Here is a 25,708-nt window from a genome sequence, read left to right as displayed (position 1 = left end):
TTTTGAACAATTTGAGATGATTCAGTACAAAAGCTACAAAGATAACACTTTTTCCTTTTTTCAACATTGTTTTTATTTTTATTTTGGTTAGTCATTTACACTATGTTATGCGACTTCCTGATGCTGAATAAGTGAGATTATGAATGATGAAATGGGAAGGGAACTAATATGATTTTGTTCAGCAATAAAATAAAAGTAACTTTACAGATTAACTTTAATTTCTTTCAACTACTACATTCTTCAAAGTTTTTTTTATTTTATTTACATCAGCAAATTAAAAAGTGCATTTAGTATTTGTTACATTCAGTAATCATGGACGCTACACAAACACAACGATGGTCTGTCCAATAAGAAGGTGCTGAAGACGAAGAACACACCGGCAAATTTACTCATCCTCCAACCTGAAAACACACAAAAGCTCTTTTCACAAATATACACCATGAAGATGTGTGTGTGTGTGCGTGTGTGTGTGCGTGCGTGTGTGTGTGTGAGAGAGAGAGAGAGAGAGAGAGAGAGGGAGACCTGGTCATCTCCTTGTACTGGTCCAGAGCCTCCTGGACAAGGTGCTGGATGAAGGTAGGGTGGTGCAGCTCCAGCTGGCCGGGCACCGTGAGGACAAGCGGAGGAGAGTTCAAGATGTTCACCTTCACCTTGGTCTCAGGACCAGATTCCTGTTCATCCTGACCTGCATCCACCTGCAGGATAAAGGAGTCACCTTTTACATCCTCACTGTTCTTTACATGACTGACTTGGCATTTTTCACCTGTTTGGAACGTTTATTTACTCATACGCGCTCTTTTAATTTTCACCCAGCAGAAACAACTGTCAGTCAACAAGCATTAGCTTGATTCTGGACTTTAGTTCTTAAATGGGGTTCTCCACCAGAAAGAACTAGGGGCTAGTTCGGAGCCAGGGCCAGACTTAGCACCGGTTCTTTGTCTTTCCACTGCCAAAACCGGTGCTAAACAGGAGCTAAACCAGTGCTACACTGGCGCCACAGAGGGACAGACGCATCATCAGGTGGGGGCGGAGTTATCTACAGAGACATCGTTACTGACAACGTGGAAGAGACGCAAGCCAGCTTTCAGAAATCTATAACGAACACAGAGCTCCAGAGTGGTTATAAAGAAAAAAATATAAATAACACGTGGGAACGATATCATTTGATCTCTGAAGTTAATAACTGGAAGGAACAAGAAAATGTAATCCACGATTGCAGATCTGGGAGCTCTCGAGAGCGCTACGGCTCTGTGCTATTGACTACGTGAGATATATAATTTGGAAGCAGTTTTCCATTGTGGTTTTTTTCATGCTTTTCCTTGTAACAGCATTGTAAATAACTTTACTTTCATGTCTTGAATTGCGTTACGACCAAAGGCTGCAGTCTGTGTGCGGCTGCATTGCGCTCCGCTACGAGATGCTCCAATATTATTTTCCAGCCCACAGAACTATAATAATGAACCTGTACTTGGTTATCAGCAACTAAAACACAAACTTACATACTACTGTCAATGAAAGTTTGGATTTTTTTAGCCATAAGATGAGCCTTTTAATGGCTTTATATGAAAGACAACTTTAATCAGCGTGTTTACGGAGGTTTCCAATCAATGAAAGAAAACAAGACGAAATCGGCAAAATAAAGAGACAAAATGAAGATCTGACAACAGAAAACCACTCACTACTAGAAAAAAGTTTGGGAAATGCCCGATACAAGAGAAGATGTGACCTCAGGCCTTTGGGGAAAAACACCAGAAACTGTCACTGGCATCCTGACGAGACTGATTTCTCTGGCTGTGGACGAGCTCTGGGACAGACTCGTCCATCCTCTGGGAGGAAAGATGCTTCAAGGCTCATCATTATCCAGTTCACCATGACAACCAGAAGACATGAAGTTTGAAGCTGTCCAAAGAAGCAAGGAGATGATGAACTTCAAGAAGTTCAAAGAATGACCGAGATGAGTCATGGGATAAGCCATTAAATGGGAAGTAATACATTTTCAGTATTTCAGAGTGGAAAGTTGCTCTATATATTGAGCATCTGCTAGATATATTTTATGCTGCTGATTTTATGATGATGAAAAGTGTCTTTGAGTGTTTAAAAAAATGCTATACAAAGAAAATGTATTATTATTTTTTTTATTATTATTATTATTATTATTATTATTAATAATAATAATAATAATAATAATAATAATAATAATAATAATAATAATAATAATAATAATAATAATTAGTCATGTGGTGGCCAATGTGGTGTAAGGTGGCCAATAGAGGGCGCTGCCCCACCACATTGCCAATTCAATAAGACGTTATGAACATATCAATAAATAGATAAATAAATAAATATTCATCCATCTATTGTCCACCGCTTATCCAGGGCTGGGTCACAGAGGCAGCCGTGTCCTGGGTCTGCCCCGAGGCCTCCTACCGGAGGGACATGCCCGGAACACCTCCCTGGGGAGGCGTCCGGGGGGCATTCGAAATAGGTGCCCGAGCCTCCTCAGCTGCTCCTCTGGATGAGGAGGAGCAGCGGCTCTACTCCGAGCTCCTCCTGGTGACTGAGCTCCTCCCCCTATCTCTAAGGGTGACTGAGCTCCTCCCCCTATCTCTAAGGGTGACTGAGCTCCTCACCCTATCTCTAAGGGTGACTGAGCTCCTCCCCCTATCTCTAAGGGTGGCTGAGCTCCTCCCCCTATCTCTAAGGGTGACTGAGCTCCTCCCCCTATCTCTAAGGGTGACTGAGCTCCTCACCCTATCTCTATGGTGACTGAGCTCCTCCCCCTATCTCTAAGGGTGACTGAGCTCCTCACCCTATCTCTAAGGGTGACTGAGCTCCTCACCCTATCTCTATGGTGACTGAGCTCCTCCCCCTATCTCTAAGGGTGACTGAGCTCCTCACCCTATCTCTAAGGGTGACTGAGCTCCTCACCCTATCTCTAAGGGTGACTGAGCTCCTCCCCCTATCTCTAAGGGTGACTGAGCTCCTCACCCTATCTTTAAGGGTGACTGAGCTCCTCATCCTATCTCTAAGGGTGACTGAGCTCCTCCCCCTATCTCTAAGGGTGACTGAGCTCCTCACCCTATCTCTAAGGGTACGCCCAGCCACCCTACGGAGGAAGCTCATTTCAGCCGCTTGTATCCGGGATCTGGTTCTTTCAGTCATGACCCATAGTTCATGACCATAGGTGAGGGGAGGAACGAAGATCGACCGGTAAATCGAGAGCTTTGCTTTTTGGCTCAGCTCCTTCTTCACCACGACGGACCGATACAACGTCCACATAACTGCAGACGCTGCACCGATCCGCCTGACGATCTCACGCTCCATCTTTCCCCCACTCGTGAACAAGACCCCAAGATACTTGAACTCCTCCTTTTAAAAAAAATAAATTACATTGTTTATTTCAAACATGCACAAAATAAAATAAACAGTTCATAATAATCAAACGATATCTCACCAAACAAAGAAAGAAGTATAACTTTTTTTTTTTACAGGCTGCAGAGACTTTTTTTTCTTTTCTTTTCTTTTTTTTTTTTAACAGAGAAAATAGAACTGAGCCCTCTGTCCGCACATTTTTCAACTCCCACCTCCGGGAGAGCTTCTCATGGATCCCGAGGGAGGTTGGAGACATTGAGTCCGAGTGGACCATGTTCTCCCCTTCCATTGTCGAAGCTGCTGCTCGGAGCTGTGGCCGCAGGGTCTCTGGCGCCTGTCGTGGCGGCAATCCCCGAACCCGGTGGTGGAAACCGGAAGTAAGGGATGCCTTCAAGCTGAAGAAGGAGTCCTACCGGGCATTGTTAGCTCATAGGACTCCCGAGGCAATCGACAGGTACTGGCAGGCCAAGCGAGCTGCAGCCTGGGCTGTGGTGGAGGCAAAAACTCGGGTCTGGGAGGAGTTCGGAGAGGCCATGGAGGAGGACTTTCGGTCGGCCTCGAGGAAATTCTGGCAAACCGTCCGGCGCCTCAGGCGGGGGAAGCAGTTCTCCACCAACACTGTTTACAGTGGAAGTGGGGAGCTGTTGACCTCAACTGGGGACATTGTTGGGCGGTGGAAGGAATACTTCAAGGACCTCCTCAATCCCACCACCACGTCTTCCATTGAGGAAGCAGAGGCTGGGTTCTCAGAGGTGGACTCGTCCATTTCCCAAGCTGAAGCCACCGAGGTTGTTGTGAAGCTCCTCGGTGGCAAGGCACCGGGAGTGGATGAGATTCGCCCAGAGTTCCTTAAGTCTCTGGATGTGCAGGGACTGTTGTGGCTGACTCGTCTCTGCAACATCGCGTGGCGGGCGGGGACAGTACCTCTGGACTGGCAGACCGGGGTGGTGGTGCCTCTCTTTAAGAAGGGGGATCGGAGGGTGTGTTCCAACTACAGAGGGATCACACTCCTCAGCCTCCCCGGGAAAGTCTATTCCAGGGTACTGGAGAGGAGGGTCCGGCCGTTAGTCGAACCTCGGATCCAAGAGGAACAATGCGGTTTTCATCCTGGTTGTGGAACACTGGACCAGCTCTATACCCTCCACCAGGTGCTCCTGATGGAGGAACACTGGACCAGCTCTATACCCTCCACCAGGTTCTCCTGGTCGTGGAACACTGGACCAGCTCTATACCCTCCACCAGGTTCTCTTGATGGTGGAACACTGGACCAGCTCTATACCCTCCACCTGGTTCTCCTGATGGTGGAACACTGGACCAGCTCTATACCCTCCACCAGGTTCTCCTGATGGTGGAACACTGGACCAGCTCTATACCCTCCACCAGGTTCTCCTGGTCGTGGAACACTGGACCAGCTCTATACCCTCCACCAGGTTCTCTTGATGGTGGAACACTGGACCAGCTCTATACCCTCCACCAGGTTCTCCTGGTCGTGGAACACTGGACCAGCTCTATACCCTCCACCAGGTGCTCCTGATGGAGGAACACTGGACCAGCTCTATACCCTCCACCAGGTGCTCCTGATGGAGGAACACTGGACCAGCTCTATACCCTCCACCAGGTGCTCCTGATGGAGGAACACTGGACCAGTTCTATACCCTCCACCAGGTTCTCCTGGTCGTGGAACACTGGACCAGCTCTAGACCCTCCACCAGGTGCTTGGGGGTTCATGGGAGTTCGCCCAACCAGTCCACATGTGTTTTGTGGATCTGGAGAAGGTGTTTGCCCGCGTCCCTCGGGACGTCCTGTGGGGGGTGGTCCGGGAGTATGGAGTCCGGGGCCCTTTATTAAGGGCTGTTCGGTCTTTGTATTCCTGGACCAGGAGTCTGGTTCACATTGCCGGCAGTAAGTCGGACCTGTTCCCAGTACACGTTGGCCTCTGGCAGGGGTGTCCTTTATCACCGGTTCTGTTCATTACCTATATGGACAGAATCTCTAGGCACAGCCGGGGGCCGGAGGGGGTCCAGTTTGGGGACCACAGAATCTCATCTCTGCTATTTGCGGATGATGTGGTTCTGTTGGCCCCATCAAGCCTGGATCTCCAGCGTGCACTGACACGGTTCGCAGCCGAGTGTGAAGCAGCTGGGATGAAGATCAGCACCTCTAAATCCGAGGCCATGGTTCTCGACTGGAAAAAGGTGTCTTGCCCCCTCCAGGTCGGTGGAGTGCCCTTGTCCCAAGTCTCTCTCTCTCTCTCTCTCGCTCTCTTATCTTGTTTGGTTTTAATGTTGTTGTTTGTTTTCCGCACTAACTATAAATGTTTGATAGGTTTGAGAGACTGTATCTGGCAGCATAAATCACTGATTGATAATAAATGAACAACTCCTACTCAGTCAACAAGAAGACTTAAAAAAATAAAACGTCATGGCACGTGTATACATGCCCAATCAATACCTAAAACATGAGATCCTTTAAATGTATTGAGAATGGCTTACTACCATCAGCACCAGTATTGGTATTGGCAGGTTATGAGCTAATAAAACTAGTTGACAGAATCCATTTTTGTTTCAGTGAAAGTGAGCAGGTTTTATCCAACCTCAATGTTCCTTCAGGTGAGACGTCGAGTTCCTGGACGTTCACAACACTCTTAGGGCTGGGAGGCATAATTTGCATTGTACAGAGAGGTTAAGAGACTCATCTGACTTTAAAACAAAGTGATGTTAGACTTTCCAGCCAGACAATGTGTTTATTTCTCCAGGGAGCAGCCAAGATGAGAGCAGCTGGCTGCAGTATCCATGGCAACGCGTCAGTCGGCCACCTGAAAGCTTCAGGAAGTGTCGCAAAGCCAGTGGACAGCACATGTGACAGCTGCACTTCTAGTTTATTCCATCGGATTTTCTATTGTAATTCCGCTCAGTAATCCCAGTTTTTATCAAATATACCTATAATGAGATTACACTTTTTTATGTACTGTAACGGATTACAGTTACATTTTTTTCCTATCCTAATTAAGTAACGCCATTAACAGTAATCCGTTACTACCCAACCCCGCCCATCCTTTTCTTTTTCCATGACCACAAGTTAATGAGGACATTCATTCCCGTACTGCTCACAACACTTCCTGATTCAACCTTATTCCTGATTTCCCTCCGCCTTTATCATCCAGGCCCTCCCCTCCAGAGTGGATTTTTTGAAGCACCGAAGACTGACTTGACTGACTCAAATTGATCCCGGCCACTCAAACATTTCTGTTCTGGGAACAATTTTCTTTGGGTTGCTGATGAACTTTGAGTTGCTCCCCGAATTATTTCTTTTTCTGAAGAATTTTCTTTTTCTTGATTAATGAACCAAACTGCCTTATTTCTGCATTTTTTTTTATTGGGACAATTTATGTTTAAAAGAAACAGAAAAAGAAATTTAATTTTGAAATCAGTGTTTGCTTTGTTTGAGACATTTCACATTAGAAGGGTGTACATTTAATTTGTGTATTACCTTGTGTATGTTTGATGTGGGGTGGAAAAACAAATTGATGGGTTGTGTAAATTATCATAAACAAACGACCTAACTGACTAAACATCTTACATGTCAAGAGAGACACCTGGCTGGCACGCCAAACCAAACCTTCCCACACGTGCCCCACCAAACCATCACGCCATGCAGTGTCTGCATGCTCTGCCTGGGTCTGTCTCGGTTTGGAGGAGAATGGAAGAGCGGCTGGTTTGGTTTAATAATAAAGCAGCTTTACAGAGAAGAAACTCTCGCTGTGACACGCTACCATAGTAACGCACAGTGACTTGGACAAGTAACTTTAATGCGAATACTGGTTTGGAAATAGTAACACGTTAGATTACTCGTCACTGAAAGAAAGGGGTCATATGAGAGATAAAGCGTTACCGGTATCACTGGTTGTGAAGGTTGTAGAGCTCTGCTGTGGCTGCTGTTGGATGTAGTGAGCTGTGTTTGAGTGTCTGAGGAGGAAAACTTGTTCTCCTCACCTTGGAGACTGTGAAGATGTTCTGCGGAGCACTGCTGTTGCCCACAGCCTGACCCACCCAGCTCAGCTCAGACAACATATCGCTCAGCCAGCTGACCGTGTCCTCGGTGTGCCGCTGAACGATGGACAGAACATCCTGGTACTGATCCTTGGAAACCTCCAGCAGCTGTGAAACCTCCTCCAGCTCCACGTGCAGCTCCCGGACGCTGGGGCACTCTGCGGAGGAGAAACAGAAGCTGCATTGGTGGGAGGAAGCCCACAACAGGTCCATGAGGATGGAGGAGCTTCACCTGTGAGCAGAGCTCCCTGACAGGCCTCGCACTGCGTCTGCAGCCGCCAGCACTCTGCAGTCTGCTTACGAAGGCTCCTGCACAGCTTCCTGTTCTGCAGGAACCGAGGAACACTCTCCTTCTCTGCAACAAACACAGGAACCCCTTCCATTGGTTAACATGAATTATCATTATCTATCTATCTATCTATCTATCTATCTATCTATCTATCTATCTATCTATCTATCTATCTATCTATCTATCTATCTATCTATCGATCTATCGATCTATCTGTCGATCTATCTATCGATCGATCTACAGTATCTATCTAGAATTCAAAAACAGTCTGATAAAACGAGATCAAACTGCACATGACATTGAACCATTACAGTCCACAGTGGACTTTATCTCATACACTGAACATTGCAACAAAAGCGTAGCCCAAATACAAGAAATAAAAACAGAATTTGAGAAGAAAATTACTGAAAACGTATCTGTCTATGCATCAAGTAAATTTGACTGGTATTACAGGTATTACATTAAATATATTTTTTAAAAAGGGCAAAATCATTTACTGCAAACCTCACCTCAGAAAGGTTTCTCTACGATCAGATGATTCATTATTCAGGTTATATTGGGCATTATTAATAAAAAAAATGTCATGGGACATTTGGGCAGGTGGTTTTATATTTGCTTGAATTTGAATTAAATAATTACTCTCTAAGAAACTAGTAAATATTCTCAGACAAGGTAGCGAATATGACAGAATTTCATAGAGTTCTGGTTTGAACATGATGCAGAAATCAGCAAATGCAGTGTGAGAAAATTATTAATTCAAGATTTACTTCATTCTTCTCTGGGACTGGAGATCCATTTCATGAAATACATGATTTAATATGAAAACAAGATATTTGAGGTTTGATTTTCCTTTGTGTATCCTTCATAAGAACAAAGCAGCCTCTTTTCTAACCTTTCTTCTTCTGCTGCTCCACCGTCTGCTGCAGGCCATCAAACGCCTGGGTCACCACAGCTCCGAACTCCTCTACCACACTCTTCCCAAAGTCAAAGAAGGACTCCAGCACCTCCTCCAGGCCCACGCCCTGCATAAAGCCTGAGTCCCGGGTGGGGTAGAAGGGGTCTGAGGTGGGCTCTGCTGCCAGGGCTTCAGTCTGGTTCAGGAAGGCTCTCTGCAGGGCCTCGTCCAATTTGCTGCTCATCCTGGACACCAGGCCAACACTGCCGTTCACCAGCGTACCCACTTTCCTCACCAGGCGGTTGAATAAGTCCTTGATGTGCTCCACATCTTCGTCTGTGTTGTCAGGCCCCTGATTCACCAGGACGTCTCTGGACTCCACAGCGAGCTGACGGGGACTGAAACGCTGAGAGATCCTCTGGAAGAAAGCTCCCACCTACAAACCCAGAGCAGATGTTTATCTGGAGCCTGCTGGTGTCCTGCTCAGGTTTCAAAGGAACAAAATCAATCTGAGTCGAATAACCAAAGAGGAGTAATTTCCCCAGGGTGTCAAACATGCAGCCCACGAGCCACCAGCAGGTCCAATCACCAGAGGGTCCACTACAGGATCAGTTTTCAAACAGATTTTAAAAAACAAACAAAAAATGTATATGAAAGAAGCTGCTGATGAAGGAGGAAGTAGACGTATTAGAGTAGACGTGTTTTTTGGAGCTGCAACTCAACTTCATCGCAACCTCACCCTAAATGATTATTTAAACCCCACTCAACGTATGTTAAGTGAACACCAAAGCTGCAAGCAACATGATGAAGCCTTAAAGGTGGACAAAAGGAAGGAGGCATGGCCAGAGATGAAGGTCTTAGCAACTCCACAAAGCTAGTGGACAGCACTGCGAGAGCAAACGCTAATGCTAGTGCTACACACATGTTGGGACCTGCCACCAGGCTAACCAGCACGGTTGACATGAGGCTCACTGAGCTGAATGGCACAATTTCCAGCTTCAAAGTGTCATTATCCGAGGTTAGTGACCGTGTATCTTCAACTGAAGCCACAGCCGAATGGCATGAAAAGCAAATTGAGGAAATGGAGAAGCTTAGTAGACAAATGCACTCAGCAACAAGTTGGACGACCTGGAAGGGTGTTCAGGCCGGCAGAATATCCACATCGTCAGGATACAGGAGAAAGTACAGAACGGCAGGCCGATAGAGTTCGTTACTAGGTTGCTGCCCAAACTGCTGGGAGAAGAAAACTTTGACAAGCCTATCGAGGTAGACTGATCCCACCGGAACCTCGACCTGGCTCAAGACGGGCTCCCAAGAGCCATCATCATCAGACTACACTATTTCCAGGAGGAGGAGTAGGTTCTGTGGCTTGCGTGGGAGAAAGGTCCTCTGCAATACGAGGGATGCCTGGTGTTCATCTTCCCTGATCTCAAGCCATAATGAAGAAACACCAGGCTTTCCAGGTTATTAAAGAGAGGTGCAGAGCCAAGGGGGTTTGACATGAATTCTGGCATCCTGTGAGTTTCATGGTCACTGTGAAGAAACAACACTGCTACCTTCAACACTCCTGTGGAGGCTGAGAACTTCCTGACACAATAGGTATCAGATTGGCACATGGGAACTGAATAAGACCATGGACAGTTATGGACACAATATATGTATATGTGTGTATGTATTTATAATATTTGTGAATGTGGGGTAATAATGGTTCAGTTAATATTCCAAGAAGTAGGTGTGGGAGTAAACAAATATTGTGTTACAAACTATTTTGTGTTGGTTGAGTGACTCCCTTGTTAGCTCGATGGACAGTTATGCTGCTAGTCTGTTCTCCAGAGGACTGCAGGGACTAGATTGAGCTTTAACCTGGGGGTATGGAGACGACACTCCTGTTTTTGTTCTTTTCAGGTTAGAAATGGGGAGGGTTTTCCTCATTTTGGGGGGGGTTGTTAATGCATATTTGTTTGTTTGGTATAATATTTTAAAGGTATTATCACAGTGATGCAGCAGCAGAATATTTTCAGGTGTACAGGTGTATGTCATCTGATCCACACAGGGGGTGAGGTTAACCTTGTCAGCTGGAATGTAAGAGGGATAAATGGCCCCCTTAAAAGAGGAAAAATATTGCGCATCTCATTAACTAAAGGCTGATATTTCTTTTTTCAGGAAACCCACATTCTCAAATATATCACTCACATTTGATCACAAAATCAAAAAGTATAGTATATCATAATAAGAAAGAACTTACCATTTATACACACCAAAACAGTCTCAGATGAAAGAGGAAGATATATAATAGTCAGTGAGATGCTAGATTCTATACCAGTGATACTGGCCAATTTTGATGATCTCATCTTTTTTCAGAATCTTTTTTAGAAATTAATGCAATCCCACAATTTAGTTGATCTAAAGGCTTCTTTATCCAACCAAAAGATATTATTCCTGTTTTTCTGCAGTACAAGTCCTACTCCAGGATAGATTATTGTCTGTTGGATTCTCGGTTGTTGGCATCAGTGTCAAGCTGTGCCTATAACAATATACTTTTATGAGATCATGACCCTGTGTTTTGAATCTCAATTTAAATTATACAAGACGGGAATACAAGTGGCACCTAAGCAACGATATGCTGAAAAATAAATTTTTTTTCTCAAATCTCTCAGGAGAAATTGAAGCATACCTGAGCACCAATGACATGGGAGATGTAGATGATTCTGTTCTCTGGGAGGCAATGAAGGCAGTGTGAAGGGGACATATAATGTTGTTGGGATCTCACAAGACCACAGAAAGGTTATTCATTTCTAGAGAAAGACAGTTTTCATTTGTTATGATACAACTATCATCACATGACCTCTGACTCAGGAATGTGATTGAGCATCATTCACATCGGGGGGGACTTTTGCCACTGCAGACCCATGCAAATCCTGCCCCGCTTTCTGTTCAAAAGACACTTCCTCCATGCACTCAGCCATTCACTGATTGATTGAGGTTCTCAGGATTTCACACCTTCGAATCCCCAAACTTCACCAAAAGATTTGGAGAGATTCTCTCAAAAAGGTTTTTGCTCCTGATCTTCGACTGAGAAGGTGGATTGCTGGAGACAACTCACCCAGCGTTAGCATACAATACAAGAGTTCTGCAACCAGGGCCTTCACTCCTCAACTCCTCTGCTGACCCGACCACGAGGGTCAGACCTTCCCCTGATCCAGAGACCAGCACCCAGAGTCTGATCTCCCATCAACCAGGGAAAACCAACTAGTTTCTCCATGACGTGACTGGGGAATTGACACCTCACAGAACTTCTTTGTGTTTTCCTCAACAAGCAGGAAAACCATCACAGACCTGAGCGACCAGCTCCTCAGTCTGGACAAAAGGAACAACCAGGAGCTGTAAAGAAACTGAACTCTTTCTTCAAAGACACCAAGGAAGTGGTAACAACTGGGCTTTACCTGAGATTAGTTAAACCTGATGCTATGATAGAACTGTTTAACTTTATGAAGATGTGTTGATTCTGTTACAGTGATTGAGTTCTATAGATAATTATATTAGGAGCAGATATCAACCTGTAAACCAACGTTAGCTCTGCCACAGACACAGGGTCTGCATGCTAATCTTTGCTTTACTAACTAGTTAACTCACAATCCTACACATATCACATCAAAGACAACATCACACAGTAACTGAACACCATCTGACGACTCCTGACATTTTACAAGACAAATCGCATTCACATCAAGTCATTCTAGAAATGGTCCTTTAGCAGAGACACACAGGCAGCAGACGCTAAAGACTAGCTTCCATGTTCCATTGTTCTCCAGCACATGGTGGAGACCCAGGACAGACTTCCTGCTCTCTGATAACCTCCATCTGAATGTAGTTTCTTGTGATCCGCCATCTTGTTTTGTAGTTCATCACACATCACACACACTCCTGCCACCTCTCTCTCTTTCTCTCCACACACACACACACACACACAGACACACACACACACACACACACCAAGCTGTATATAGGTCGTTAGAATCTGTGTTTTACTTGTTTTCATTGTAAATATATATAATGTTTGGGATCATACTTGCTGTTTTATTAATGAGCACAAAGGTGAATGAAATGTCGACTCTTCTGTGTCAAGAACTCCAAAATCCTTCAAGCTTTACTGTTAATTCTGGTAATTGTAATCAATTTAACTCTTAATTCAAATTCCTGATTAAATGTTTAGTATATCTTATGAGACTGATAGAACTGAATTGGCTATCATTTCCTGTTTAGACAGGTGGAGCTCCGAGGTTCTGATACAGGTCAGATTAAATTTCAATAACATTATTAATAAATATCTTTGATCATTATTAATCATTATCGATAGTCAACCACAACATAAATGGTACCGAGTGATCCTTGTGAGGTAAGAAATCCCTACAATGTCATACAATGTAGCAGAAAAGAGAAAACCTAAAATGAGGCTGAATGAAATAGACGACCAGCTGACCAAAATGGATGCCTCTTAGAGAACAAGCCACGATCCAGAACTACTCAAAACTATTACAGCTTTGCGATTTTCAATATTATGTCAAAACATGTTTTAAAACTCTGTTACAAGTCAAAGAAAGGGTCCTGGTCCATAATTAAAACAATTTCCTATTCATTAATTAACAATACAATGGGGCAGTCAGGACCTCATGACCAGACATCAGTCTAAGTGTAACAGGGATGGTGTTAGGACCCTGGGGACTCTCCACAGGTAGAGAGGAAACAAACCGGAATGACCGACAGAGGCAACAGGTACACAAGTTTGACAAGTGAATCTCTCCAGCCATTTGCCCAGGGTGCACTGCAGTGCAGACTGTAAGTCATTTAACAGTGCAGTTACATTGATCAAAAAGACTGTTTATTTAACTGTGACGTTTAAATGCAGCCTTGTGTACTTCTAATTATGATTATTAGTTGAGGATAATTATCTGATCTTAGTGTGGCATGTACATAGTTGTACATAGTCACTCAGGCTGGTCTGAATAGTAATTTATTTACTGTTAAAACAGCACATTTATTAGTAAAGAAAATATTCAGTGCCACTGATGAACATATTCAGACACACAATATGTTTTACTATCCATTCTGAAACATCCTGCTGCAGCAGCAGTCTGAACCTCTTCAGGAGCTTCTGGGTCACATTCTGGTTCATATTGGTTTGTTTGATTGGTGTTTCTTCATAACTTAGTGACAGATAGAATGTAAACAATAGCACATGGCATAAGGAGAGGAAGCACTTCCTCCTTGTCCCAAAATGGGCATGTGGGGCAGAGCCAGTCCAGCACCACGAAACCCAGCAGATTTTGAATGCGGCTCGAATTATCGATTATTCAACTGGCATCAAGGAAACGCTACATTCGGGGGAAAAAACTTTGAATACAATGCTTTTGGACCAATAGGAACTATGTGAAAGTGTTGAAAAGTTGTGTCAAATGACTCCTTTAACACCTGTTTGTTTTATAGGACTGTCTGCATGTGCAATGACTGTCACTGTTTTTTGCCACCCCATGAATTAATTTTATTGGGCCTTTTTATGTTTACCTATATTCTTGTTTTGATTTCCTTCAGGGCTTGATTATAACAAGCTCGGCGCAATGCATAATGGGCATTGTGCAGTCTGAGACATAGCTGCCTGGGAGTTGTGGACTTTTTATTTAGTGATCCTTTGTGTTATTTTATCATTGGTGATTTTTAACATATGCAATGGTCTGGTGTGTTGGGTCCCATTGTTGTTTTGTTCCACAGTCTCCCTATTACAGTCTATTTTAACAGAATGTGCATTTGCACTTTTGCACATTTTGTACCCGTTGGCCGGCTGCTGTGTAGCCCTAGCCCATCTATTGTTCCCCTTTTACTGTTTGGATTTTTAACTTCTTTTATTGTAATAAACCTTTATATTTTTGTGAGCTGTCTGCCTCCTGTCCTGGTCATCCTGGAACGCTCTGTTCTCCTCCTCTTCCTCCTCTCTTCTCCACCTCCTGTTCTCTTCTCTAATTAAAGCTGCAAGCAGTGTTGGCTGGGATCTCACCCCCCGGCCCGTCGGGGTCGGCCCAATCACGGCTTCTGGCCCAATCACGGCCTCCGGCTCCTTTAAACGTTATCTACCTGAAAATCACTCAGGTTACTTCCCAGGTGTCCCTTACCTGGAATCTGGTCTTATCTCACATGCTAATCTGCGAAGCTAACTAGCCTATCATGAGCATTAAAAAGCATGCTACCGAGCAATGCTAACATGTCTGTTTGTGTGTTCATGCGGTGTCTGTGCAATGTGTGTGTGAGTGAGGGTAGAGCGCTTCATGCTAAAGAATGACATCACACCTCCTCCTCCTCCTCCTGCTGCTGATGCTCCTCCCCCTCCTCATCTGCCCCTCCTGCTCATCCTCCTCCCTGTCCTGCTCCCCCTCCTCCTCCTCCCCCTCCTGCTGCTCTCTTCTCTTCCCCCTCCTCCTCCTCCTGCTTGGCTGCTCCTCCGCTCCTCCTGCTGCTCCTCCTGCTGCTCCTCCTACTGCTCCTCCTACTCGTCTGTCCTTGTTCTCCTCCTGTTAGGCTGCTCCTCTGCTCCCCTTTCTGCTCCTCCTCTGTCCTGCTCCTCCTCATGTTTGACTGCACATCTGCTCCCCCTTCTGCTCCTCCTCCTGCTCTGTTTTCCTCCTCCTCTTCCTCCCCTTCCTGCTCTATCCGTCTCCTTCCTCCTCTTCCCACTCTGTTCTCCTCCTCTTCCTCCTCCTGCTCTCTTCTCCTCCCCCTGCTCCTCTTCATCCTCCTCATCCCCCTCCTCTGTCCTGCTCCTCCTACTGCTAGGTTGCTCCTCTGCTCCCCATTCTGCTCTTCCTCCTCCTCTTCATTTAAAATCGTAAAACCTCCTTGCTTGGGACCAGATTGGAGCCTCTTGCAGCCGGTTTTACTTCACCTTCCTCTTTGTCCCAACTGAACAAAAATGGTCTCAATCATTAGTGCTTACCAATAACTCTTTCAGCACAAACCAGCACAAACGTTTGGGACTATTTTCACAAGTTTTTGCGAGGGGTGAGGGGCCAGGTTCACCAGCTCCACGACTACATGGTACTACTGCATACTGCATTTTTAATGATGTCAGGTTAGGCAGTGCCTCACCTGCCATCATTAAAAAAGAAAAATAGAAAAATGTACTTAAAATAAATATTAATATTTTCCAATGTAAAAGATGCATTTTCAGTATGGCTCTAAACATTTTTGGCATTTTATTAAGTCAAAATCGCAGAGTTTGAGGATTTTGCTATCAAATCCAGGGCAGAAACCCTGGGAGAGGCAGTGGAGAGCTGTGCCTCATGTCTCACTGTGATCCAACACTAACTGGGTCACATGACGCTGCCCGTTTCTGTTCCTCAGCATATTGCCATGATAGCCTTTGTAGAAATATTTGTTCTATTCGTTCGATCCTACAATAAAGCACAGTGAGGCACGCAGGTACCTAGCTTCACCTCCAGGGTGTGGAGGTGAACTGAATTTTGGTCATAATCTCCACTGAGATGGAGGTTTTTTGTTTTTTGTTTTAAATAAGATAGGAGTAAGTAGAAACAAATTCAAGCCTGTGATAACTACACTTTTGGCCTAAAACAATTTTTTTCTTATCATATTGATAGACGACTTTTATTAAAATTGATTAAAGCACCAGAATTTAAAGTTTGAAAAATAACCGAAATTTTTACTGAAGGTCAAAATTTAATTTGTGCTGCACACGAATCTGTATATTTTAACTTGTTTACAGTAAATATGATTTGCTTAGACACAAATATGACTTAGACCCTCTAAGACAAATATGTTCCAAGGAAGGAAAAACAAATGGCTGAGGTTAATGACCTCAACTATGGACTGTGCAGTGTGCAATACATACACAGACATGGACCACCACAACTATGAAACTATGGGTTCTCTGTATATGGGATCTGTGTGTGTGTGTGTGTGTGTGTGTGTGTGTGTGTGTGTGTGTGTGTGTGTGTGTGTGTGTGTGTGTGTGTGTGTGTGTGTGTGTGTGTGTGTGTGTGTGTGTGTGTGTGTGTGTGTATGTGTGTGTGTGTGTGTGTGTGTAGCAGCATGCAAAGGGACAGAGCAATGATTCAGAGTGTCCACCGGGCGTGGTGGAGTGCAAGGGACAGTGCAATGCCCTGAGGAAACCACCAGAGGCGTGGCAGCGTGCTCTTTCAGGAATGGTGTGACGTCACTGGGTTATTTCTAAGATAACTTTCATGCTATCTTAAGTTTCTGCCCAGACACTAAGCCTCTTACATTCTTACATCCTGCTGCGAAAAACCTCTCGGATGCTCCTGCCGGTGAGGGAGCAGTGGTGCAGTCCATGTGGTCGCTACATTTTCCTTGTCTGAGAAACCGTGACCGTGACCATGACCACCACAACCACCACAACCACCAAGACCACCACGACCACCACAACCACCATGACCACCACGACCAACACAACCACCATGACCACCACGATCACCACAACCACCACGACCACCACAACCACCATGACCACCACAACCACCACGACCACCATGACCACCACAACCACCACAACCACCACGACCACCACAACCACCATGACCACCACGACCACCATGACCACCACAACCACCACAACCACCATGACCACCACGACCACCACAACCACCATGACCACCACGACCACCACAACCACTATGACCACCACAACCACCATGACCACCATGACCACCACAACCACCACAACCACCATGACCACCATGACCACCACAACCACCATGACCACCACAACCACCACGACCACCATGACCACCACAACCACCATGACCACCATGACCACCATGTCCACCATGACCACCAAGACCACCACAACCACCATGTCCACCATGACCAACACAACCACCACGACCACCACAACCACCACGACCACCATGACTACCATGACCACCACAACCACCACGACCACCATGACCACCACAACCACCATGACCACCATGACCACCATGTCCACCATGACCACCACGACCACCACGACCACCAAGACCACCATGACCACCACAACCACCACAACCACCATGACCACCACGACCACCAAGACCACCACAACCACCATAACCACCACAACCACCACAACCACCATGACCACCACAACCACCATGTCCACCATGACCACCACAACCACCATGACCACCATGACCACCATGACCACCACAACCACCACGACCACCATGACTACCATGACCACCACAACCACCACAACCACCATGACCACCACAACCACCACGACCACCATGACTACCATGACCACCACAACCACCACAACCACCACGACCACCATGACTACCATGACCACCACAACCACCACAACCACCACGACCACCATGACTACCATGACCGCCACAACCACCACAACCACCATGACTACCACAACCACCATGACCACCCCGACCACCATGACCAAGACCACCACCTCTGGCTGAATGAGGATCTCCGGTCGCAGTGAGACCCCGCTGCAGGCTTTCTTACCTTTGTGTGGAAAGCAGCAAAGCCCCTGCGGCAGGTGGAGGTGTAGAAGTTTTTACATGCATCCTCCAGACAGGGTCTGCACTGGTCCCACTCAGACTGCAGGGAGTGTTTGCAGGCTTCCTCTGCCTCTTCGAGCTTCTCCGCCACGTCCTTGGCCAGCTGTGCTGCCCCCTACTGAAACAGAGGACACTCCTGTCACGACCTACCGCTCTCTCAAAGCATTTTGGTGTTTCCTTTGTGATGGTGGACCTTCTTCTTGTCACTGCTGTGTCTCAGAGACTTCATGAGGTGTTCATGCTTCTGCTCGTTCTTCCACATCACTTCCTTCATCTGCTTCACCCCGTACAACGCTCTTGTCACCTCCTCATCCACCAGCTTCTCCCCATCCACCGACAACTCTGAGAAGAACAACAAATATTTAAAGTTCGTCATCAAGGTAGATTAAATAGATTTATAGTTCAAAATGACCTGAAGTAATCTATAAAATGTGAGGAATGGTGTCTTGGTTGTTAGCATAAGATTGTGAGTTTAAATTCTCGTTTGGCCTTTCTCTGTGGACTTTGCACATTTTTCATGTGCCTGTGTGTAATTCTTGTTTTCCTGGAGGTGAAACTGTCTTCTCTCTCTGTGTTGGTTATATAATGGATAGGTAGAAGAACCAGACTCACTTTTTAAAGTGTCCTTTGATACACTTCCTGGTGGATCTGCAGGAACTGAGTGGAGAACATCCAGAGTCACCAGCAGAAGAGTCAAACCCAGCAAAAGCTTCATGATGGCTCCCGGTTGATGTGCGACAGACAGACTGAGTGAAAGAAGGACACAAGGATGACTGATATAAAGTAGAACACAAACACTGATCACCAGATCAATAACGGCATTTCATTTCACTGTCTCTAATACAAACTTTAAAAGCACATTTCTGAAACAGTAAAGTTTATTGTGATTACACAAAAGAAGAATCAATTTACTAACTTCAACAATGCAGACCAGAACAGCATTTAAAATGTGTAATTATGATTAATCACATGGGTTTGTGAGATTTATTGCATTGTTGTTGTTATAAGTTTCAATGTAACACCCCCCAAAAAAACTCTTCCAGTGCCATATGTTGAAAATGTGGGGTTATTTGGGGTCTAATGTCTGGTCTGCTCTGTCAGGTGCTGCTTGAGGTCTTTATGTAATATCTGTAAGAAATAGCATCTGTTGGATTAAACACATTTCAATTATCTTTATTTGAAAAAAACAAAACAAAATCAATATTGGATGTGAAAAACTTGTCTCGTAAAATAGGTTTTTTTCTCACATGGAGATCAGTGTGGACCTTTTGGTTCAGGTGACCTCTTCTTAGCAGCGCCCCAAAATGCTCTGATTGTTGAGATCTGAAATTGCTTTCTAAAATGTTTGTTGACTGATGCTGATGATCTCCGTGAGCTGGCAAGTTCTCTCTTTCATCTCCTTGTATCATGACATCTAAAACCTGTGTTTATGTGCAGATCCTCTGCCCAATCTGGAAATCACAAAACCATCATGTTGGCAGAATTTTGTGAGTTTTCTTCAGTTTTCGTCCCCATCCATCCATTAATTCAGAGCTGTTTGACTTCTACACAGTGGAGTTACATACGTCAGGATTTACTCTAAATAAAGAGGGATTCATTGAAACTGTACCATAACATGTTTAAGCTGCAAACAACATCTTCTCCTCCTAGTTTGTTATTTTCCAAACAGTGAACAACATCTTGAGATAAGCATGCATTAAAAAGGCTAACACTGCTCAATATATATATCTATGTATATATAGTCAGAAAGGGTAGTCAAAAAGGGCAGAAACTCACCAGCAGACTGAAGCAGCGTCTTCACACAGACTGATCTTTCTGCTTTTCTATTTGTGCTCTTTCCTAGTTAGTTTGATCCTATTACTGACTTTACTCCACGTTGATGCCATTAATCCTGCACACTAATAGGGAGCTCTGCACCATCATGAACTGCTCACACTCTTGGTAAAGAACAACAACAACAAGACCTTGATAAAAACCAGGACTTTGTTTAAGAGGAAGTTTTAGTTTAAACTTTAGCTTTAGAATAATTGTTTTCATAAGATTACTCTCCATTTCCAGAAGAGTTTCAATTCCTGGATTTGAGGAACAGCAAGATTTTAGTATTTTTTTCTGAGGGACATGTTTTACATCCACATGCTTCTTTACAGGTTGATCCCAGTGATATTTTTAACTTTTGTTTAAGCTCCTAACATATAAACTCAAAAGTTTGCGACCTTTGTCAAATTGTATTTGTAATAACTATGGCAGAAATCATGTATGAGCTCAAATATAATAAAGAGTAAAGTCTTGAAATATTATTTTTCTTATGTGTTGTATAGGAAACCTGAAATGTCTGCAAGCTCTGTTTGAAAATATGTCAGGAAAGACAAACCTTTCCATTTTATTCATATTTTGATGCAGTTTTAGAATTTACTTTTCGATGCAGTTTTAGAATTTGAGTGCTCATTATTAATAAAAATCTGATCAACATAAAACATTTGCAACCGAAGAGTAACACAATCATTTTTATATTTACTAAAAAAAAACCAATGTCAAAGGTAATTCATCAATTTCGGTCATATGAATGTTTTTTAATTTATTACTTGGATTTTTAAAGACGTTTCTTTTAATATATTAGGTGCTGAAGGAGGCTTATATTTAGTTCAACCCATTAAGTTTGTTTCATTGTTAATGATCACAAAGAGCTTCTTTTTTATTAAAACGTTTGGTGTCTTGTTTAGATCTGAAAAGGATTTTTTTTTGTATTTATATTTCAGGCCTTCAATACATGAAAGATGTCTCCAAAAGGCACACTGCTGTTTGTTGCTCTCATACAGGATGTTTGATCGTTCAGTGGACTTTTGTCGACTTGAAGAGAAGAAGTGATCACTTTAGTAACAAGCTGGTTTTGCTGAACCTGAGCCAGACTGATCTGCTCAGCTCCTTTAACGCGTAAGCTGCTGTAATCATGCAGGTAACCTGCCTCCACATGGGGTCACTGCATGTCATTGACACATTTCATTAAATAACTAATTTGCATGACTTTGAAGGAGAACTGCTTCTATATGCAATGGCATTCACACCATTGTTTTTCAAACCTTTATTATTAGTGTGAATGCAATGGCATTCACACTACATAGGAACCCATGAAATCAGCAATGGGGTTCCCCAGGGGTCGATTTTAGGCCCAATCCTTTTTAATCTATACATGCTGCCACTAGGGGGCGCCTTCAGGAGACATGGCGTCAACTTCTATAGGTATGCTGATTACACACATATGACATACAGCTGTATGTGACGGTGTCTCCTGATGACACACAGCTGTGTGTCATCAGGAGACACATACAGCTGTGTGTCATCAGGAGACACACAGCTGTATGTGTCTCCTGATGACATACAGCTGTATGTGAAAGTGTCTCCTGATGACATACAGCTGTATGTGACGGTGTCTCCTGATGACACACAGCTGTATGTGTCTCCTGATGACACACAGCTGTATGTGTCTCCTGATGACACACAGCTGTATGTGACAGTGTCTCCTGATGACACATAGCTGTATGTGTCTCCTGATGACACACAGCTGTATGTGACAGTGTCTCCTGATGACACACAGCTGTATGTGTCTCCTGATGACACACAGCTGTATGTGACAGTGTCTCCTGATGACACATAGCTGTATGTGTCTCCTGATGACACACAGCTGTATGTGACAGTGTCTCCTGATGACACACAGCTGTATGTGACAGTGTCTCCTGATGACACACAGCTGTATGTGTCTCCTGATGACACACAGCTGTATGTGACAGTGTCTCCTGATGACACATAGCTGTATGTGTCTCCTGATGACACACAGCTGTATGTGACAGTGTCTCCTGATGACACACAGCTGTATGTGACAGTGTCTCCTGATGACACACAGCTGTATGTGACAGTGTCTCCTGATGACACATAGCTGTATGTGTCTCCTGATGATACACAGCTGTATGTGACAGTGTCTCCTGATGACACACAGCTGTATGTGTCTCCTGATGACACACAGCTGTATGTGACAGTGTCTCCTGATGACACACAGCTGTATGTGACAGTGTCTCCTGATGACACATAGCTGTATGTGTCTCCTGATGATACACAGCTGTATGTGACAGTGTCTCCTGATGACACACAGCTGTATGTGTCTCCTGATGACACACAGCTGGATGTGACAGTGTCTCCTGATGACACATAGCTGTATGTGTCTCCTGATGACACACAGCTGTATGTGACAGTGTCTCCTGATGACACACAGCTGTATGTGTCTCCTGATGACACACAACTATATGTGTCTCCTGATGACACACAGCTGTATGTGGCAGTGTCTCCTGATGACACACAGCTGTATGTGTCTCCTGATGACACACAGCTATATGTGTCTCCTGATGACACACAGCTGTATGTGGCAGTGTCTCCTGATGACACACAGCTGTATGTGACAGTGTCTCCTGATGACACACAACTATATGTGTCTCCTGATGACATACAGCTGTATGTGACGGTGTCTCCTGATGACACACAGCTGTATGTGTCTCCTGATGACATACAGCTGTATGTGACGGTGTCTCCTGATGACACACAGCTGTGTGTCATCAGGAGACACATACAGCTGTGTGTCATCAGGAGACACACAGCTGTATGTGTCTCCTGATGACATACAGCTGTATGTGACAGTGTCTCCTGATGACATACAGCTGTATGTGACGGTGTCTCCTGATGACACACAGCTGTATGTGTCTCCTGATGACAAACAGCTGTATGTGTCTCCTGATGACACACAGCTGTATGTGACAGTGTCTCCTGATGACACATAGCTGTATGTGTCTCCTGATGACACACAGCTGTATGTGACAGTGTCTCCTGATGACACACAGCTGTATGTGTCTCCTGATGACACACAGCTGTATGTGACAGTGTCTCCTGATGACACATAGCTGTATGTGTCTCCTGATGACACACAGCTGTATGTGACAGTGTCTCCTGATGACACACAGCTGTATGTGACAGTGTCTCCTGATGACACACAGCTGTATGTGTCTCCTGATGACACACAGCTGTATGTGACAGTGTCTCCTGATGACACATAGCTGTATGTGTCTCCTGATGACACACAGCTGTATGTGACAGTGTCTCCTGATGACACACAGCTGTATGTGACAGTGTCTCCTGATGACACACAGCTGTATGTGACAGTGTCTCCTGATGACACATAGCTGTATGTGTCTCCTGATGATACACAGCTGTATGTGACAGTGTCTCCTGATGACACACAGCTGTATGTGTCTCCTGATGACACACAGCTGTATGTGACAGTGTCTCCTGATGACACACAGCTGTATGTGACAGTGTCTCCTGATGACACATAGCTGTATGTGTCTCCTGATGATACACAGCTGTATGTGACAGTGTCTCCTGATGACACACAGCTGTATGTGTCTCCTGATGACACACAGCTGGATGTGACAGTGTCTCCTGATGACACATAGCTGTATGTGTCTCCTGATGACACACAGCTGTATGTGACAGTGTCTCCTGATGACACACAGCTGTATGTGTCTCCTGATGACACACAACTATATGTGTCTCCTGATGACACACAGCTGTATGTGGCAGTGTCTCCTGATGACACACAGCTGTATGTGTCTCCTGATGACACACAGCTATATGTGTCTCCTGATGACACACAGCTGTATGTGGCAGTGTCTCCTGATGACACACGGCTGTATGTGACAGTGTCTCCTGATGACACACAACTATATGTGTCTCCTGATGACATACAGCTGTATGTGACGGTGTCTCCTGATGACACACAGCTGTATGTGTCTCCTGATGACATACAGCTGTATGTGACGGTGTCTTCTGATGACACACAGCTGTATGTGGCAGTGTCTCCTGATGACACACATCTGTATGTGTCTCCTGATGACACATAGCTGTATGTGTCTCCTGATGACACACAGCTGTATGTGACAGTGTCTCCTGATGACACACAGCTGTATGTGTCTCCTGATGACACACAGCTGTATGTGACAGTGTCTCCTGATGACACACAGCTGTATGTGTCTCCTGATGACACACAGCTGTATGTGTCTCCTGATGACACACAGCTGTATGTGACAGTGTCTCCTGATGACACACAGCTGTATGTGTCTCCTGATGACATACAGCTGTATGTGACAGTGTCTCCTGATGACACATAGCTGTATGTGTCTCCTGATGACACACAGCTGTATGTGACAGTGTCTCCTGATGACACATAGCTGTATGTGTCTCCTGATGACACACAGCTGTATGTGACAGTGTCTCCTGATGACACACAGCTGTATGTGTCTCCTGATGACACACAGCTGTATGTGTCTCCTGATGACACACAACTATATGTGTCTCCTGATGACACACAGCTGTATGTGGCAGTGTCTCCTGATGACACACAGCTGTATGTGACAGTGTCTCCTGATGACACACAACTATATGTGTCTCCTGATGACACACAGCTGTATGTGACAGTGTCTCCTGATGACACATAGCTGTTTTTGTCTCCTGATGACACACAGCTGTATGTGGCAGTGTCTCCTGATGACACACAGCTGTATGTATCTCCTGATGACACACAGCCGTATGTGGCAGTGTCTCCTGATGACACACAGCTGTATGTGTCTCCTGATGACACACAGCTGTATGTGACAGTGTGTCCTGATGACACACAGCTGTATGTGTCTCCTGATGACACACAGCTGTATGTGACAGTGTCTCCTGATGACACACAGCTGTATGTGTCTCCTGATGACACACAGCTGTATGTGACAGTGTCTCCTGATGACACACAGCTGTATGTGTCTCCTGATGACACACAGCTGTATGTGACAGTGTCTCCTGATGACACATAGCTGTATGTGTCTCCTGATGACACACAGCTGTATGTGACAGTGTCTCCTGATGACACAGCTGTATGTGTCTCCTGATGACACACAGTTGTATGTGACAGTGTGTCCTGATGACACACAGGTGTATGTGTCTCCTGATGACACACAGCTGTATGTGGCAGTGTCTCCTGATGACACACAGCTGTATGTGTCTCCTGATGACACACAACTATATGTGTCTCCTGATGACACACAGCTGTATGTGACAGTGTCTCCTGATGACACACAACTATATGTGTCTCCTGATGACATACAGCTGTATGTGATGGTGTCTCCTGATGACACACAGCTGTATGTGTCTCCTGATGACATACAGCTGTATGTGACGGTGTCTCCTGATGACACACAGCTGTATGTAGCAGTGTCTCCTGATGACACACAGCTGTATGTGTCTCCTGATGACACACAACTATATGTGTCTCCTGATGACATAAAGCTGTATATGACGGTGTCTCCTGATGACACACAGCTGTATGTGGCAGTGTCTCCTGATGACATACAGCTGTATGTGACGGTGTCTCCTGATGACACACAGCTGTATGTGTCTCCTGATGACACACAGCTGTATGTGTCTCCTGATGACACACAGC

At 44.9% G+C, this 25,708-nt stretch overlaps 1 protein-coding gene across 1 annotated transcript; it reads right to left on the bottom strand.

Moving 5' to 3' along the window:
• Positions 1-385: 385 nt before the first annotated feature.
• On the bottom strand, positions 386-18,901 carry clul1 (clusterin-like 1 (retinal); the record flags this gene model as incomplete). The annotated part of the gene is made up of 8 exons (XM_080503629.1): positions 386-401; positions 523-695; positions 7,365-7,579; positions 7,654-7,776; positions 8,603-9,041; positions 18,131-18,301; positions 18,380-18,528; positions 18,799-18,901. The coding sequence occupies 8 exons, from the start codon at positions 18,899-18,901 to the stop codon at positions 386-388; spliced, it is 1,389 nt and encodes a 462-aa protein (XP_080359755.1).
• Between the last annotated feature and the right edge of the window lie 6,807 nt (positions 18,902-25,708).

Source organism: Blennius ocellaris (genome assembly GCF_963422515.1).
Source record: "Blennius ocellaris genome assembly, chromosome: 10".
NCBI classification, from domain to species: domain Eukaryota; kingdom Metazoa; phylum Chordata; class Actinopteri; order Blenniiformes; family Blenniidae; genus Blennius; species Blennius ocellaris.
This window is presented reverse-complemented; position numbering and strand designations above follow the sequence as displayed.